The sequence below is a fragment of the Neodiprion virginianus genome, chromosome 6 (assembly GCF_021901495.1).
Source record: "Neodiprion virginianus isolate iyNeoVirg1 chromosome 6, iyNeoVirg1.1, whole genome shotgun sequence".
Classification (NCBI taxonomy): domain Eukaryota; kingdom Metazoa; phylum Arthropoda; class Insecta; order Hymenoptera; family Diprionidae; genus Neodiprion; species Neodiprion virginianus.
In genome coordinates this window covers 20856789-20874740 of record NC_060882.1, presented here as the reverse complement: position 1 = coordinate 20874740, position 17952 = coordinate 20856789, and the positions used below count along the sequence as shown (strand labels likewise).

The following is a 17952-nucleotide window of genomic DNA, read 5'->3' as shown; positions in this document are numbered from 1 at the left end:
TTCGGCATTTTCCGTCTGCGCGTGCGTGAAGCTCTCGATAAAAAACGTACGGCACTTCCAGCGCGCGGTTCTATCTCAAGAATTTCAAGCGAAATTATCTTCCGCAGCAGCCCGTTTCCGAGTTCAAATATTATAAATACCGTTTTCTTTATTTTAGAAAGAGTGAGATCAAAGTCTCGACTGATCGAAGACGCCGGTTGTACGTATACTTGTAGAAAATTGCCGAGAAAATCAGCCGAATGAATTTTATTTCGAAACATGAAAAATCGCCTAATTATTTACGGTTCCGACCGACGTTTTCCACACGCGCATTTTAAGGCCAAGAGTTAAGATATAGGGAAATGTCCGTCGACGGCACGCGCCTTGTCCATAAACAGCGGGAACCTCGCTGATTAGCGATGTAAACGGAACCTCCTTGGCCGGTTTCAATCACTCCCTGGTCTCCGTGTGGATGTGACGGTAAGCGGGTTGAGAACCCCGGTTTCTAGTGATCTTCGACCCTGCATCGCGGCACACGGCGGAGTTCCTCATCCCGTAATGAGACGACGAGACCAACGCGGCTTAAAGAGACAAGAGACAAAATCCCTCGCGTGGCAGCTTCGCTCCTTTTAATTATTTCTACTTCTCGGTTTGAAGTCGTAGCGGAAGAGAGAAAAGAGGGAAAGAGAAAGACTCCGGATCACTCGCATCGACACCCTGGAACAACGTGTGCGGAACACCTTTCAGGAACACCTCGACGAGTCTCGCACCGCTGCGTCCAAGCTTTTCGCACATTGTTGTACGAGGATCGGATGACAACCGACGTCGCGTAGACTTGCCGATTACACGTAGGTTCGCAATCGGGTAACTGCTGCGGGAAATTATCGCGCAATACGAGACTACGGTGTACACGCACTTGTACCGCACGTGAACCTGCAGGCGAACACGATCCTGCTCGAAGACGATAAGACTCCGATCGCCATCGGATATTCATGCGAATTCAGCTTGGAGGTCGTGTAATTCGATCATAAGTTTGACTAGGACTGTTCAATGCCGTCTACGTTGAGGGTGGCGCATTTTATCGAGAAAATAGCGACGTGTTCAAGATCTCAATGTCTTTTCTTTGGCCCTTTTTGTGGGCTCGTTACTTCCGATTGTTCGCGTTCCACTTGTATCTATCTCAAAGCAACTTCGAAACCCCGAGATGCAAATTGATGCCGACAAAGGTTCACGCTCCGTGATCCTTCGCGTTGAATTTCAACGACGAACTCTCAGTCCCGTTTAAAGTAAGCCTTTCTCGCTTCGGGATGTTGTTACGTCCTTTGGATTGTACTAAGCTTGGGAATATAATGATCGTTGAAGAACGCGTGATGCGACGGAGTTTCCCCAGGTTCACTTCGGTCCGGAAAAAGACCCGCAGTGTCCGAATCCCCGATCGTAAAGCAGTCACGTTCGACGCCGTGTATAATAACCCGTTAAATGTGAACGTTATCGTTGACCAAACAAAGTTCCTTTTACACGCTGCTTTCTATTCTGACTAATGACAGGTATACCTTCTCGGAACAATCGCGTTGGGAATTGGCCATTCATACTGTGCGACACCTCCACGATTCTTTGGATCGGATCCTCGGCACCAACCCTTTTACGATTTTGACCCGAAGAATCGAGCGTGAGCGAGGATCACGCGGCTGGAAGATCCGAATATTTAACGGCGTCCACGAGTCCTCGTCAACAGATTTTCCATTGTGATTCGTTGTACATGCATAACGAACAAGGATAGCCAGCCAGGGTACCTTTTCCCGTCATATTTACGTTCCGGATTCCCATGGATCGTCCTCTACCCCAACATGGTAGACGTGGATCCCCGTTCCCATGAAAGGAAATGCACACCCTTCGGATATGCGCTTTTTGTTCCGCTCTCGAGAATTTTTTTGATCACTCTCTCCTTCTTTTTCCGTTCCTCCGAGGTTTTTTCCCCGATACCGTGCCTTTTTACCTTCCTCGACGGAAGTACGAAGCAGGGATTCGACGCTCCCTTCTTGTTTCGGAAGCCGCAAAAAATCGTCGTTCGCCTCCGGCTCGCGTTTCGGTTTCGCGATCGCTCGTTTCCTTACTTTCTCGAATCGTATTCGCACCCACGAACCCCATGGCTCACCGTACCCGATATCGGCCGCGTATTTTCACCTCGGATATCACGCAGCGGCGGCGGCGGCCCGGCTTTGTGGGTGTTCAGTGACGAGCCGCGCGATCAATACGCCTCGTGTTGCGACGATGTAGGTGTATCACGTCCGACGAGGAAGGAAGGAGACCAGGACATTGCACCCTTGATGATCGTCCGTAGGAACGCGTCGCCTGAACCTGCACGTGGAAGAATTCGCACGGGGTGGTTTCACCCTCTCTCTAGCAATTTTTTCCATCACGCGTGAAATATGCTCGAATATTACGATTAAACGGATCCCGACACCCCGGAAAACTGCAACCCCACAGGGCTTGTTGCCGCATTTTATTATGCCTAAACTACCCTGCGGGGAAATTTAGTGAATGCGTAATTTATTCTGAATATCTAAATCGGATTATTTCACACGCGTGGTTGTGCGTGTGTCGGTTATTTTCGCGAGGGCTCTTGATGGAACGGCATTTTTTTTACTGCGGGAGAAAAGAGGCTCGAATATTGATGAGTGCGATCGATCAGCCCGTAAATACATTTATTTTTTCACCGTTTAGTTCAGGCTGGATTCAAGAATACTTTGAAATCCTCTCGATTAATGAACTACACGCGTGCGTGCGTGATACATCGTCAAGCTGTTGACTAAAAAATACCGCCATACATCGAAGTATGACGGTCGGAGTAAGACCGCAGATGTCTCGACTGGAAATTAGGCACGAGAATGAACCAGTGGCGTACAAACATCCGGAATCCATGTTTCGCCTCGACGATCAGCCGCCAGGTACGTCAACCTTTCCGTGATCTATCGATCGGGAAGCCCCGTAAGCGCCGAGGATTCGAGGACTTATTTCTAGTACGAGTAAAATCAGTCTCGGGATCAAAAACCGCGCCCGGAGTCCTTCTTTGTCAAGTCGGGGCCCTAGAGCTCGGATCGACGCCGCTGCAGGAAGAAGGGGAAGCGCCGGGCGATAGGGGTGGTGGGGGGGCCCGGTGCACGTAACTTTTGGGCCAGGTGGCTCGCGACCGTTGCGCTACCGCCGCATCCCTCTTTCTCGTCTCTTTAGAAGCGCGTGGCAGCTGCCTCGCCCCGAACGAGCAAAAGCTCCGAGGCTCGGGGGGCCCGACGCTGCTTACGTCATAGTGGGCCCAGAATCGCAAGGGCGAAAGTATCGTCGATGCCTAACAATCGGTTTACTCGCTTTAAATCCGTTTCTTCTGCTCCTGCTTTCATCTTTCCGTCACCGTAACTGAAACGTGGCCATTGAGTGGACCGCGCCTTCGCTCGCTCGCATTCGAGATAGATAAGATCGATCGCGATCGCGCTACAGTTATCACCGAAACGAGAAACGCGTGGGTGCGATAAGCTCGGCACCGCGGAAACGGACTTGAGACTCGCTCGTTCCGCGCTCTGGCTATCTCACACGGACAGCACACCGCACACGACGACCACGCCAGGGCCCAGCGGCGGCGGCACAAGCAGCTGGGACCGCCCTGCGTAGCGCCCTGGTCGGGCCGCGTCAGTCTTCGGAGTGGCGTTCCCCACGCCGCCCGTGTTTCCTGTCGTTATGTCCGCGAAAGTGCGGCCGGATTCGCGTTCGTGATACGGGACTCAAAACGAAGACAGAGATATATATATAGAGAGAGAGAGAGAGAGAGAGAGAGAGAGAGAAAAAAAAAGTCGGATGAAAAAGGACGAGAAGCAGCACAGCGATGAAGAGGAAAACGTGTCCGAAGTCACGTGAATGCCGCGGACCTCGCGACTTCCGGTCTCTCCTGCAGGGCGCCGTCTGAAACCCCGTTCTCTTTGCACCCTAGTTTGTCTTCATCTTATTCTCTCATCTTATCGATGCTCGATCGTCCGATGTCGCTATCCTGTCACCGCCCCAGGAGACCAATGACGGTCAGCAGAGCGACGAGGGTTGCTCGTCTCAGACTTAACGCAAACGGACTCGGTGAGTATATCTGACCGTGCCGCAGCCCCGGCGACCCTAGAGAGGGTTCGACGACGAACGCGTATCAATGACTCCGTTAGCCGATGATCCCCCGCGATTTTTATAACCGCTCTCGCCCCAGCCCTCGTTGGCGCGTCGCCGCTAAATACACCCCTTAGTAACGATCGCCCTCGATGTGTTTCAACCATCATCGCGAACCTGTTCATTATTTTACCGCTCGCACCCCACACGCCCACACACCTCGTCTTCGCACAGAACCGTCTGTGCGAAGCGACAGATGCGTTCTCCGGAGACGCGGGGCCCTCGCCCTCGGCTTACCGATCATCGACTCCGAGGGCGGCGGTTTTCCTACCCACCCCCGACTTCGTTAATCCAATTGTTCAATCCGGGCTTTATGGACCGGGTTGATCCGAGCAGCGCACTGGGAATATGCACTTGTCGTCGAGGGATTTGCCATTTTTCTTTATATTTCGGTTAAAACGGGGGTGAAAATTTGGAGAAAACGTCACTGCATGCACATACGCGGGTTATACGATTGGACAATGTACACGCGGCGAGCCGTGGAACGTGTAATTTCACTTAAAAACTAGATTTCATTCTCGCTGCGTAATATATCCAGATTACACGCAACGCGTAGTCACAGTGCTCCAAGTTATACTTGTATATAATACAAACACTCGGCTGTACACAAATAAGTTTTTGTCCATCGGCGAGCGGTCGTATAACAGATGAACGATAGTAAAAAGCCTCCTTTCACGGAAACCATTTATGCTTTTTACCGGTCGACAAATAATTCAAAATATAACAACAATAAAAATGTAAGATAAGGTGGGGGGAGGGGAATAAAGTGAAATACAAATTTACGTCACGCGGCCGCGGCTGTGGCTGTGGCTGCGGCTGCGGCTGCGGCTGCGGCTGCAACGTGACGTGCAAACTCTCGGCTCGGCGATCTCGTTTCGAGTTATTGAAAATTGGTCGGTTATTGTGCCGGCAATAATATTGACGCGTAAAAACTTTGTACACGAGTGAAAGTCACGAGAGTCAGAGTCTCGTGCAGAGGATACCCACTCATATAACCGCCTGCGGCCACACGTGTTCAACGGAGATGGAACAGAAATAGTACAGAGTTCCCCCGGGTTCGTCGGAGACTCCCGCCTCTCCGTAAGCGGTCTATCCAGCATCAGCAGCCGAAGGACGAGGAGAGCAGTTCTTCTTTGTCTAGTTCGAATAAAGAAGATGGAGGGACGGATAATTCGAGTGCACTGGAGAGGAGAACTCCGCGCAGGCCCTCGGCTCTCAAGGCATAGGTACCTGAGGTACGGTCGAACCGCAGCTGCCAATCGGATGATCAATGTGTTGGAAAATAATTGATCAATCCACACGCTCGCGGACAATGTTTATCTCGTCTTGACCAATGAACGAGTCTGCGGCTGCGCGTCATGCCGAGCTCAACTTATACCTGCAAGTCGAGTTCGGAATGTTCGCGAAATAATCTTTAACGCGTTACGAAGACCACTTTTCGTGCATGGATTCGGTTAGGTATACAATACCTTACGATTTTTACCATCCAAATTCCGAATGACCGTGTCATTAATATTGGTTCTATCGAGTGCATTATTCTAGTTTTCTTGGTTTTAACAAAATGAATTGAGAATTAGGAACACTGCTTGGTTCCGAGGACGGTAGTTTTTGAAATACGCAACAGACTTATAGTCACTGAAAATCCTACAATACACAAAGCTCAGCGTGTGGATAAGCTCCTAAATCTCGCGGGTGTGGCTTATGAGGTGAAGCACCTCAATAACGGCTATAATTCCGTTCGCTTTATGCGTTGTTTATAGACTCCGAATATCTTATCACCGTCCATAATGAGTCCAATTAGCCTTCAAGACGGATCAAGTCCCCCTCGCAAATTGGCGTAATGAAATATCCCGGCTTACGCCGACTGGCGCAGCTTGCGATAAGTATCGTCGTTGCGCCATTACTTTCACAAAAAGACTTTGTAAACCGGGATATAATGGGATAGGGAAGAGCGAAGCCCCAGAAGCCAGGGCGGTGAATCCTACGGAAATAGAGCGATTTTCGACGAAGAAACTGTGCTAGACATATTACGCGCGGACTTCCTAGGAGGGGCCTTGTTCCCACGCCCGACGTCGTGATCTTTCCTAGGCAACTCTGCGCGCTAGGCAGTTAGGGGCCCGAAGGGGCCCGAAGAGGACGTCGAGGATACTCGCCTCTCTCCGCCGCTTCCACGAGCAGCAACGCGGTTATGCAATCCTTGGCAATCCTGCGCTGAGGCGCCTGACGATCGGACCCAAAAGGTGGGGGAATTCACGTCGCGGGAGGATCGCAAATCGATCGATTAAAAATGCGCAAATTAACAACCGCACAACCGGTTAATTGCACCTTCGATTATCATTTGAACTCCGGTCTAACTGTGATCGCGGAATTATTATCACCTAACGATCGACGCACAGTAGACACTTTCCCACGGTACCGTTGCAGTCGAGGTGCATCGGAAGCGGGAAAATCGGTCATGTATCGCATTGCGAATCGTGCTTCGCAGGATCGAGATGTTTTTCGAAACGTTGGTACAACTCACGGACGTCAAATACCCGTCTCCGCCTCGTTCCGACGTTACACGCATACCGATGTTCCTGGCGGAACAAACGAGCCTCCAGCTATTGCACACACTCCTCGGCACTTGACTTTGTACTTGATTTACCTCTCGCTCACGTTATTATTTACCGAAAAATCGCACGGTGCTGCACGGCCTGGTGGAAAGATCGGCAGATCGGCGTGATCGCGACCCGTTCGATGAGACGTGCTCGAAGGCTGGCGTGTTAAGCACGCGCCTGGAACTCGAGAGCATTGCCGTTTTTCTAACGTTCTTTGAAAGACTCTCGCACTACGACGGATAATCGAACCAAATGCTGCACCGGTTTTCCAAGACCAGCAGTGATCGAGAAAGGAATCGGTCGGGAAACCGTGAACAGAATCCCTCGATTTTTGTCAATATACTTCCCGGCTAATCTCGATCTTCACGGGTCTTATTCAATCCGACCAACGGAGCAACGTCCGGTCATCGTCTTTCCTGCAACAGTTCTCCGGGATCGGCGAGATTCTTCCGGATGCAGAGATCGACGATTCGTCTCGGTGACAGATCATTGAGTCTGCAAATCTTTGGTACAAAGACGAAACTAGCAGAGGTCTTCGCACTTATTATTTATACCTGACCACATTTCGGCTCCAGGGTTCATCACGCTCAATTTTCGTTAATGGAAAAGTTCTGTCCACCATCCAGTCAGCGGTAGTCCAAGCCTTTGGAACCCCATTCGGACAGTTCATCCGCCACCGTTGCAAGTCGGCCCTTCGACGGAACAAGTCTTGTCCTCTTTCCGCCGGAGACTCGGCCGCGTTCCAGGGCAATAGTTTCAATGTTTTGATCCGGCTCTCCTACACCCGAGGAAAACCGTCACGCAACGTCCGCGTGGTACGTCAGGATCGGGATAAAAAAAAGCGGTCGTCAGTTGAAACGAACCCTTCGATGCGCGTCCGAACCACTTCGTGATATCCGAATAACCTGGCCTCAAGACGGGAGTGATCCTTCCTTGCTCCACTAGCTGCGATCCATGTTCCTTCTGCTTCTGGCGCCTTTGTGGACCACACTTACTGTCACAGAGAAAGGACGAGACCACGAGACAAAAGATTTCGGTGTTGCGTCATTCGATTGCAGAACCTCCCGACGCATGGTCGCCTCCGTTAACTTTGTCAATGAAACGACTATCTGACACTGACAATGAGACGATCGGTAATTTTGGCACGTATCGACTGCGTGACTTCCGCAGCGTTCCCGCTGTCCCAGTATTTTGGCGTATGCTCGGTCCTTCCTGATCGGCCTCCGTTGCGAGGTGATAAGAATATCCATGGGACAGTCAGTCAGCTGCAGACGTTACATGGACAAATGTCCGTACAGTTGCAGTCTATGAGTACGAATTGCACGGCGGTGCGGAGGCATGGATGGAAGTTGGTCGCGGTTTGTTAACTTGGAATTATACTCAGTCCGCGATACTGCAGCGAGCAACGGTAAACAACGAGTCTTGACTTATTCCCACGGTGGCTTCTGATGCCGATCCTTGGAACATATATACGCGTATATGAAACTCATTCTACTTCTAGGCGGTTGTCTTGCGCTGCAGGCTGGGATGGAGAAGAAACCCCCCCACGAAGCATCACGAGGTCACACATGTGTGTTTCTGCAGCTCGGTGTGTAAACACACCGTATCTATCCAAGCTGGCTGTTTCATAATTCAGGGTGACGTTGTTCCTCGGAGAATGACAACGACATCTGCGCGCTTCAATTAAGACACCAGACTTTTCATAAACGACCGTTGACCGTCGCCTAGTCTCGAGGAGAAAATTTATCGCTATGTACATTTACGGTGGATTATCATTATAACACCAGAGTTCATTTTGTACCGCGACTTGACATATGACTCAGTTCATTTTTTATACCGCAGTCATACCCCGAGGCCGGAATACATCAACGGGTTTCACACCGCCCCGACCAACCAAGCTCGTTGACTTATACACAATACCTATATCTGGCACAAAAAAGTAACACGTGGAAATGCGGGGATCAATTACCACGGAAAATCGCGTTTTCATACCTTGTATCCACGATCATGCCTTACCCGGACCGTGAGAATCAGCCTGAGATGAATGAGCCGACTCGATCGATTATTATATACTTGCCATTCTCTCTGTGTCTCTCTCTCTCTCTCTCTCTCTCTCTCTCTCTCTCTCTCTCTCTCTGTCCATGTATCCAAATAATGCACCACACCACAGCATTCTCTTCAACCACATAAGAGCAAATGACGAAGGTGTGTAACAATCGGGGTTGGGTGAAGAACCGCGAACTGCAACGGAGGTACATCCGTGGAAAACAAAGGCCTGTTGCCTCGGGCCGCTGTTCTTATATATGGAGCGATGCCGCATCGGACACATCCGGTCTCAGGCGTGTGGCTTCCTGCCTAGTGGTGGGTATCAGGCACCGGTTACCCGACAGGAAGGCACTTGACCATCGACCGGCACACCGGTCTCAAGATCGGCTTCAGTAGTCACTCGGCGCTCCGAGCAGCTACAACCTTTCACTTTCCTCCCGCGGGCTCTTGACAGGCCACGATCATTCCTACGGGACCGTTACCTTGTTGCTGTTGTTGTTTACGATTGTATGTAATTGTTTCGAATCAGTGACACATCGCCGCAATGAAGTACCGAAGAGGGAATGTCAGGCGTACCGCCAAAGGTGGATCGACTTCCCGGTCAATTGGAACAATCTTTCCTAAGTGCTTTCACGCTTCATTTGGTATAAACCGTTCTTCTCCATTTCTGTTGCAGCTCCCAGGTCGTCCAGTGGCGGTACCAACAACCTTCCACCCCTGACCTTCCACCGAGTTCACGGGGATAATATCAGACTCTGCAACGGTGGAACGATCGCCAGGAGACACGAGAGTTTCTGCAAGGGTGTCACATTCAGCGCGAGGCCCGTACGGATCGGGGAAAAGGTAAAATCAAGGCCTCCGGTCTGGCGCCGATAGATAATCGGCAAATCCCACGTACCATGGACGTTAACCGTCGCGCCCGCGTTTTTCGTCAATAAAAAGACCAGTCATCCAACGATGAAATAAGATAGCCGAACACCGGAAAGAGTTAGGTTCAAAGAGAGAGGGCATCGCGCACAGGTTCTTTCAGAATCGTTTGTGGCCAAACGCGACGAGTATTTGCTGCTATTTACACTCGGGCACGAGAGACCCACGCGTTGACGCTCTTATGGTTTAATAATATGTTGAGTAAAGGCCAGTTTCTTGGTGGCTCTAGGCCGTCAGGACGAAATGCTCGACCCACGCCGGTCGCGTGGGTGAAAACGCCGTACTCGATAGCTACGAAGAGCGATAAGTGTGACGTGGTGATATTTTCGTAAGCAACCGCTCGCGGCGTTTAACGAGTGGCAAAGTTTTCAATCATGTATTTCATCGTGTTTTTTTTTTCCTACTTTTCAGTTACTTTACGAAAAGGTATATTGCAAGTGCGGTCGTTAGCGTAGTTATCGGTCGTTATCGCCTCCGAAACATACCGGAATTCCGTCAACGTAAAATCAACTTTGTTATCGCTTTACAAGGAGACCCTGAAACCTGGCGTAAACATTTCTTTGAATAGAACGTCGCAACACCTCTCTTATCTAGCTTAATACCAAATGTCCACTAGCTGAATGCCCTTTGTCAAGTTCACAAAATCCCGGTTTTTTCGGTCACCGCGTAATTACTAATATTGACTCAATTTGTTTGGTCATCGTTGTCGACTGGATTGCCTCAGACATAGAACGTCTTGAAAGTGGAAAGGTGTTCCGTAGTTTCATATAATTTTACCCATCTTTCCGTTCCAGGTCTGCGTCAAGTTCCTCGAGATATCCGACAATTGGAGCGGCGTCATCAGGTTCGGTTTCACCGCAAACGATCCGGTCAACCTGCGAAGCGGACTTCCGAAGTACGCTTGCCCCGATCTGACGAACAAACCCGGGTACTGGGCGAAAGCTCTGGCCGAACGTTTCGCCGAACGGGACACGGTGCTTTTTTACTACGTTACGTCGGCCGGCGACGTCCACTTCGGGGTGAACGGCGAGGAGAAGGGCGTCTTCTTCAGCAGCGTCGAAACCCGGGGTCCGCTCTGGGCCATCATAGACGTCTACGGGAACAGCACCGCCATCGAATTCGTCGACCCGAACAGGCAACACTTCAACAATGTCAAACGCGGGGCCGATCACAGCAACGAGGATAATGCCCAGCACTCGAGACACTCCGCGATGGACGATGCCAGCAACGCTGGTCGCGATGTCGAGAGAATTATCGTTCCTACGATGCAGAGCATGTCCATTCACCACGAACCGGATGTTGACCTACCTGGGCTGAGGTTTCAGCCTTCCGGTGTCGTCTTCAAATCCCTACCCTTCCACTCGTGAGTATATAATCCACTTCGTTGCAGTCCGTTCGACGAATCGGAGAACACATTTTTCCTTCATTTACAGATCCTTGATTGGGCGAAGCCCGTCACGCCGCTTGTATAAAGAAAACAATTCAATTTTACATGTCCATTGACCTCGCTTGACCTCGTCAGGAACGTAATCGGGCTACGTTTCGCTCTATTTATTTAAAATTCAAGCTCTTTCCAAACGTTGCCTTTCCGGATTCCACTCACTTTAAGCATACATAATATATTCTCGAATCAGGCTGAGAGGGTCGTAAAGTTTCAGAGCTCTCAGAGTAACGAGTTTCGGTCTAAACTCATGGGGGGGGAAATAAAACTGTGCCCGACGAAAGGTTTCCGCTGGTATTAAATCGATGCTTTGCAACCGAATTTCGACTCTAAACTTCAATCACAAGACACAGATGTTTCTATTTTGTAATCTATGACGTAAACTCGCGTATCCACAACCATTCGTTCAATTCGCCAACTCCTGCATCGTTTGAGCCTGAGCTTAATCTCTCGAAATTTTCGTTTAACCATTGAATTCGGTTCATGGTAAAGCTCAACGATACTCGCATCATTCGAGCGACGTCATAGAACTCGATTAGACAGATGCTAATCTCAGGGATAGATCGTTTCGTGTCCGATGCTAATTCGCGCCATTTAAGTTGAAAACTAGGGTCTGCCTACGGTGATAGACGCTGCTCAATATGCATTAGAGTGACTAAGCCCGTCTTTGAACCTTGATCCCTCGTGGGCCGTCCGTCCGTTCGCCGTTGAGAATTTCGAATCGATTGCGTCCCTCCGCAAATCAGCCGCGTTCGTATCGCGTGAGCTTTTAAGGAGAGAAACGAATCCGAGCGCGGGTTCCGATTCCCCCCGCCCAACTTCCGTAATAATCAACGCCGCGTTGTGACATACCGTGCATAATTGCCAGCAGGCTAACAGTTTCCTCCGTTTTTAAAATTCCAGAACTCGCGGTCGCAACATATGCTTCAGCAATCAGCAGTGCGTGGCGACCCGCAGCGACACGGAATTCTGCCACGGCTACGCTTTTACGGGTCGACCGCTCCTCCTGGGCGAACGACTGGTCGTCCAGATCCTGGCGACGGAACCGATGTACGTCGGCGCGTTAGCGCTGGGCCTGACTTCCTGCGACCCGTCGAAACTGACGGCCGAGGATCTCCCGGACGACAGCGACCTCCTCCTCGATCGTCCCGAGTACTGGGTGGTCTCCAAGGACGTGGCGTCCTGCCCGCAACCCGGCGACGAGATCGCCTTCACCGTCACCCATTACGGCGAGGTTCAGATGAGCAAAAACGGCGGCGCGCCAAGCGTCGTGATGCACGTCGACCAGAGCTTGCAGCTCTGGGCGTTCGTCGACGTCTACGGGAGCACTCAGCGCGTTAGGATGCTCGCAAGCCGGCCAACCTCGCCCCCGAGGCAGCAACGCCAAGCCGCCGCACCGGCTGGAACCCAGCACTCCAACCACAGCAACGCGGCCACCGAGCTTTCCCGATTTTCCGAGATGGTGCAGTTCAAACCCGCCGTTGGGGGCGGCACAGTTCTCGTGGTGAATCTGCCGCCCCAGGGCGGCTACCCCGCGCCCTCACCCCCGACTCCGCAGCAGCCGGTGTACGCATCGGCCGCCTCCTCGCACCGGAATCCACCCCCGATTCACCATCCGCCGCCCCCGCCTCCGGCCGCCGTCGCCGTTTCTCATCCCGGATCCTCGCGGCAGTCGCCACCCCTGACGGGGACCATGATCAGCACGGGATCTTCGACCTACGTAGACCCCGTGTCCTACCAGACCCTCGACGGCACCCTGACGTCCCAGGCATCCTCCCACCTCCAGCAATGGAGCGAAGGCCTCCAGCCGACCCCCGGACAACCCAGCGAGTGCTCGATATGCTACGAACGGAACATCGATAGTGTTCTTTACATTTGCGGACACATGTGCATGTGCTATCCGTGCGCCATTCAACAGTGGCGGGGAAAGGGCGGCGGGCATTGCCCTTTGTGCAGGGCGATCATCAGGGACGTTATTCGTATTTATAGGTCATGAACTTGTACCAGGGTTTTTTTTAATATTATCCAATGTTTTTAGATTTATTTATACATTTACGCAAGGTCGTGACTCGGTATGAATAAACAAAACGGGGCGTTAGTTTCGAGTTAGTGACGAACGTGGTTAGTCAGGTTCTTTCGTTGTTTTTAGGGAATTTGATCCAGGGTTCTACTTTGTATTTTCTCCATTTTTTTTTCTCGGCATGTTTTTCGAGGTAGACGCCATGGTTAGAAGTTTGAATTTATTTCCGATACTCCTTTCTGTTTTTACTTTCTTTCTCTTTCAAACATTGACGAGAATGTAACTTTTAACGTCGCGATAAGCGTGTATTATCTTAATTCTTCGACGAAAAAAAATCAGACTTAAATTGAGACTTGTAAATACGGATTGAGAATAATTGTGAAAATTTTGGCACGTCCCGTATTTTCGACGAGTGTAATATTTATGTAAGCACTCTCCGATATGCCGCATGCGAGTGCTACAAAGACGTGGGCGTTTGTTATGATTCGTTCGTAGTTGTATGCATGTACGTAATTCGTGAATTCGAAAAGCTTTTATAGAGTAATCGACTAGTTCATTCGTGTTTTATACGTGTCGGTAACTTCTGTCAATTAGACGTCAATAGATAAGAGACAAAAAAGGACGAAAGAAGGAAAGAGAGTAGATGAGAATGTCGAAATTTATGAGATGGAGTGCTACCGGTTCGTAGACAACACTGCCATCGCATAATGTTAATGACTAATCTGGCACAAAATATGCGTCCGAAGTAATAACATAGGTATCTATAATCATTCTCGCCTGATGCCTTCTGTGTAATTATAATAATTAGCAACGGGCGCCCCGATTATATTCTGTAGATCAATTTTGCTACCGCGGAAAATTTGTATCAGGGCGCGTGATTATATATTCTATGAATGTGTTTGGTATGTTTGAATGTGAAAGATTGATTGATTCTAGTTTAACGAATTGTGTTTTATACGAAGTAGCGTGCTATTATTATTACTCCCATTACTACACTGATTATTATCATTATGACTACAATCGTCGCTATGCTAATATTACTATTATCATTATCATTATTATTGTCATTACTATTATCGTCATTAATATTCAATTGAACGTATAATTATTATCGCGGGCTTTTGAGCCTAGGGGCTTTTCGTTAGAGACGTTAGATTCGTCCGGTATTTTCTTAGATAGTCGAAAATTGATGTTGTTTTTTAAGTACACAAAGCAAAATAGTTATAATATTTGTATTTTTTCTCTCTTTTCACTCTCTCGCCCATAATCACCTATCAATTATACGGTAATTTTCAAACGCTGACGACTCATGTTTGCACCGCAGCACCTTTTATTGCCAAAGACGTTGGCCAGTTTAGCGAAAGTTTGCAATATTTTTGCAAACGAAAAATAACAAATAGGAAACAAATAAAAATAATTCGAGAATAGCAGAAACGTGACGGTATACTGGAGAATTATAAAAATTAAATTAAAATGACACGTGCCAAAAACAGAAATACGCACTATAGTATACAAAAAATTTGATAATCTTGAGTCGAAGTGGTTAAAATATATCTCAATGAGATTATATTATGAAAAAATAATGGAATTACTTGACAAAAATTTACAATATTGACGAAAAGAGGAAATCGATTTTGAAATTCTATGGTTTGCTGAAAAAAAAATCACAAAAAGTTAATTCTGCCAGAGCCGTACAGTACAGGATAATTAAAACATTATCTTAGCGTTTATCATTCGTATGATGCAGCACCTGATCGATCCTTGTGAGATTGATAAAATTCGCTTGCCCAAATTGCGACCGCCACAATAATATTTCTTACAAAGCCATTTTATTTTCATACGCTACAATAGAACGAAATAGTAGAGAAAGAAGGGGAGAGAAAAAAGAAAAAAAGACAAAAAAAATATACACATACATAAAATACGATAAAGAAAATAAAATAAAATAAGACAACAAAAAACAAAAAAAAAAACCACTAATAGTAATATGTTCCAGGATCTATGCTAGATCTAAAATTACATTTGTCGCAGAATCAATAGAATATAGAAAGGATCGATGAAACTTTATGAAAAATAATTAGAAAATGAAAAGAGGGAGAAGAAAAAAAATACGAACAATTGATTCATTAATATAATATAACAGGTCGTGCCTTATGCTCGGATCACTGTCGCATCGTTGATTTATGATTCGACCGGACTTGAGCGACTTGACTCTAACTCGATTCCTATTTAGGCGGACATATCTCTTCCTCGTATTTTTCACCTTCAATCTAATATATTGATCCTTGTTCGATATAAGGTATATCCTCGGGATTAGGTATCTATTAGAAATTGTGGAGAGAAAAAAGTAAAACAGTAATTGAAAAAAAAAAAAATTAAAAAAACAACAAAAACAAAAAAAAAAAAAACGCCAAATTAACACCACCTGCGGTATAATTATACATTCATAGGTAAATAATAGGCGCTCGTCAAACGACAATTTTTACTCTTGATCTGTACAGCTTTAACCGTAGGGTATACAACACGTATACATAAATACGATACATATACGGCGTGTGTGTAAAGTACAAGGTGCGTTGCGTAGTATTCGTTTCAATGTCGATGACTATCGTCTAATATTCATCGTAAATAATTTGAATAAATTTTGTGCAGCAAATGAAATGTTCGCTTCATTTGAAACGCGCGAATCGTATGTGTAACATATAATAGGGATCGTATTGTTTGATGTTGATCGTTTCGTTGTGGGTGAAGGAATTTTTATTTAAAATTTTTTATTTTTTTTTTTTCACGATCATCAAAACAAGAAATCACGCTCGATGATACTTTTATTTTCGAATTAGTCAACATTCAGAGTATAAAAGTTATACTCGCGCCCTCTTTGTTATTTTCAAAAAGAATTAAAAACAGAAAAAGAGACAAGTTAACAGAAAAAACAAAAATAAACAATTAAACGTTATCACACACGTGAAGCAGTAGTGAAATCTCTAGTCCTGCGAGCGGCAGCTCACCCTTGGATCTGCAAGTCCAAAAAAAAAAAAAAAGAAACGAATAAGAAATAATGGGTAAAAAAATGAGTGAATAATAATAATAAAATAAATAAAGTAAAGTAAAGAGATAAATAAAAGAATGGGTACGGGAGAAAACGAAATAATATTAAAACCAAATGATAGATAAACGAAAATTTATAAATACGAGATGGAAAAGAAAATGATCTTGCATTATCCCGCAGAGATGCGCAGGCCACAGATCTATTAGGAAATAATATAATCAATTATTCTATAAACGTAATTTTAAACTATGCGTAACTGCAACTTTCTATATCATCTATTATATATATATATAATATTATATATAATATTATAATATAATATATATATATATATATAATATGTACCCTGTAAGTGTATATAATATATAGGGTATGACGTCGAGAAGAACAGTTCCCAAAAATTCACTGATAAAGAAGTCAAGCTACAAATAAAGCGATACAGGCGAATATGACACGGTGATCGTGTAACGAAGTCCTTACCGATCCAGGTTGATACTATTTCTTTTATTAATACGACCACCCTACGCATCACTTATAATTGTTATCTTCATTTCTCCATCGTCACTATATTACCATTATTATCACACGACTATCATTAACGATTATTTTAATTGACACGATAATAATACTATCAGGCGAATAACTAACAAGTAAATATTTAATCCAATATCAGTTTAAACACGTATAATTCAATAACCCCCTATTTACATATAATATATAATTTAACTCTGGTGTCTTACCTTCTGTAGCATTATTCGAGGGATCTTATGTAGGTTTATTTCTAATTGATATAATAACGACGCAGAGTCGCGGTGATTTTTCCGAATGAATGTTTCTTTTTAATTCTCGTCTTCAGTCATTTCACGAATCGTTCGGTCTTTTAATTCTGTTTATACATGAATTGAATCCCGAATATCTCTTTTCATACGGATCATTAAGCGTCCATTTTCCAAACGTATATCCGCATGCCAAACTACATCGTGTATACATTGAGGAAATTTACTTTCTCTACTTTACGCGTTATGTGATGTCTAAAAGCTGCGCCCTCCTTATGCTGTTCTATTCATTATCATTACTATTATCATTATTATCATTATTATTATTATACACATAAATATACCTATACCTACCTACTATAATTAAAATATGTGCGATTTTTTCTGTCAGTGTAAAGAATGCGATGATGTTTATACATATGTAATATAATTCATGCAGCTGAAACGCTGTAATACAATAAATCCTTAAATATCTCTAATCGAGCACCATTCTTCACATTTCCCATCTCTGTAAGGCTGTCGTGCAACGATGAGCCCAATTTATTTTCTCAACGAATTAGCCAGCAGCACGGCTAACGGTATCAAGGGCTTAAAATATCTCTTTTGCATATTTAACTAGCCTGATTAACTTCAGCGATACAAGCGGATAAAAAAGTAGATAAATAAATGATACGAACGTTGCAGAGGTAGAAGGAATTGGTAAGCGTGAAAAAGATGCAGGACACTTATTCGGAACAACTCTTTTTGCATATTTAGTTAGGTTGATTAATTTCAACGATGTAAAATGATGAATTAACGTTTTGAAATGAAATTTTTAAAGATAAATAACAAGAACTATTCAAAGCGCAGCTATAAAGAAATGTTGAACACCGTGCGAAACAAGATACAATAAGTTGGATTTCAATTATTGGCTGTTT

At 46.3% G+C, this 17952-nt stretch overlaps 1 protein-coding gene across 4 annotated transcripts in view; it reads left to right on the top strand.

Annotated features, from left to right (window-relative positions):
- LOC124306956 (protein neuralized) overlaps positions 1-16116 on the top strand; it is a 61337-nt gene extending 45221 nt beyond the window's left edge. For 2 of the 4 annotated variants that reach the window (XM_046768170.1, XM_046768168.1), the window contains exons 2-4: positions 9499-9665; positions 10544-11112; positions 12094-16116. In XM_046768170.1, the coding sequence (XP_046624126.1) occupies positions 9499-9665; positions 10544-11112; positions 12094-13186 (1829 nt within the window). In that variant the 3' untranslated portion in view covers positions 13187-16116. Of the gene's footprint in view, positions 1-3878; positions 4099-9234; positions 9407-9498; positions 9666-10543; positions 11113-12093 lie in introns of those variants that run through there. The other 2 variants (XM_046768169.1, XM_046768171.1) reach the window with 2 other exon arrangements.
- The last annotated feature ends 1836 nt before the right edge of the window (positions 16117-17952 follow it).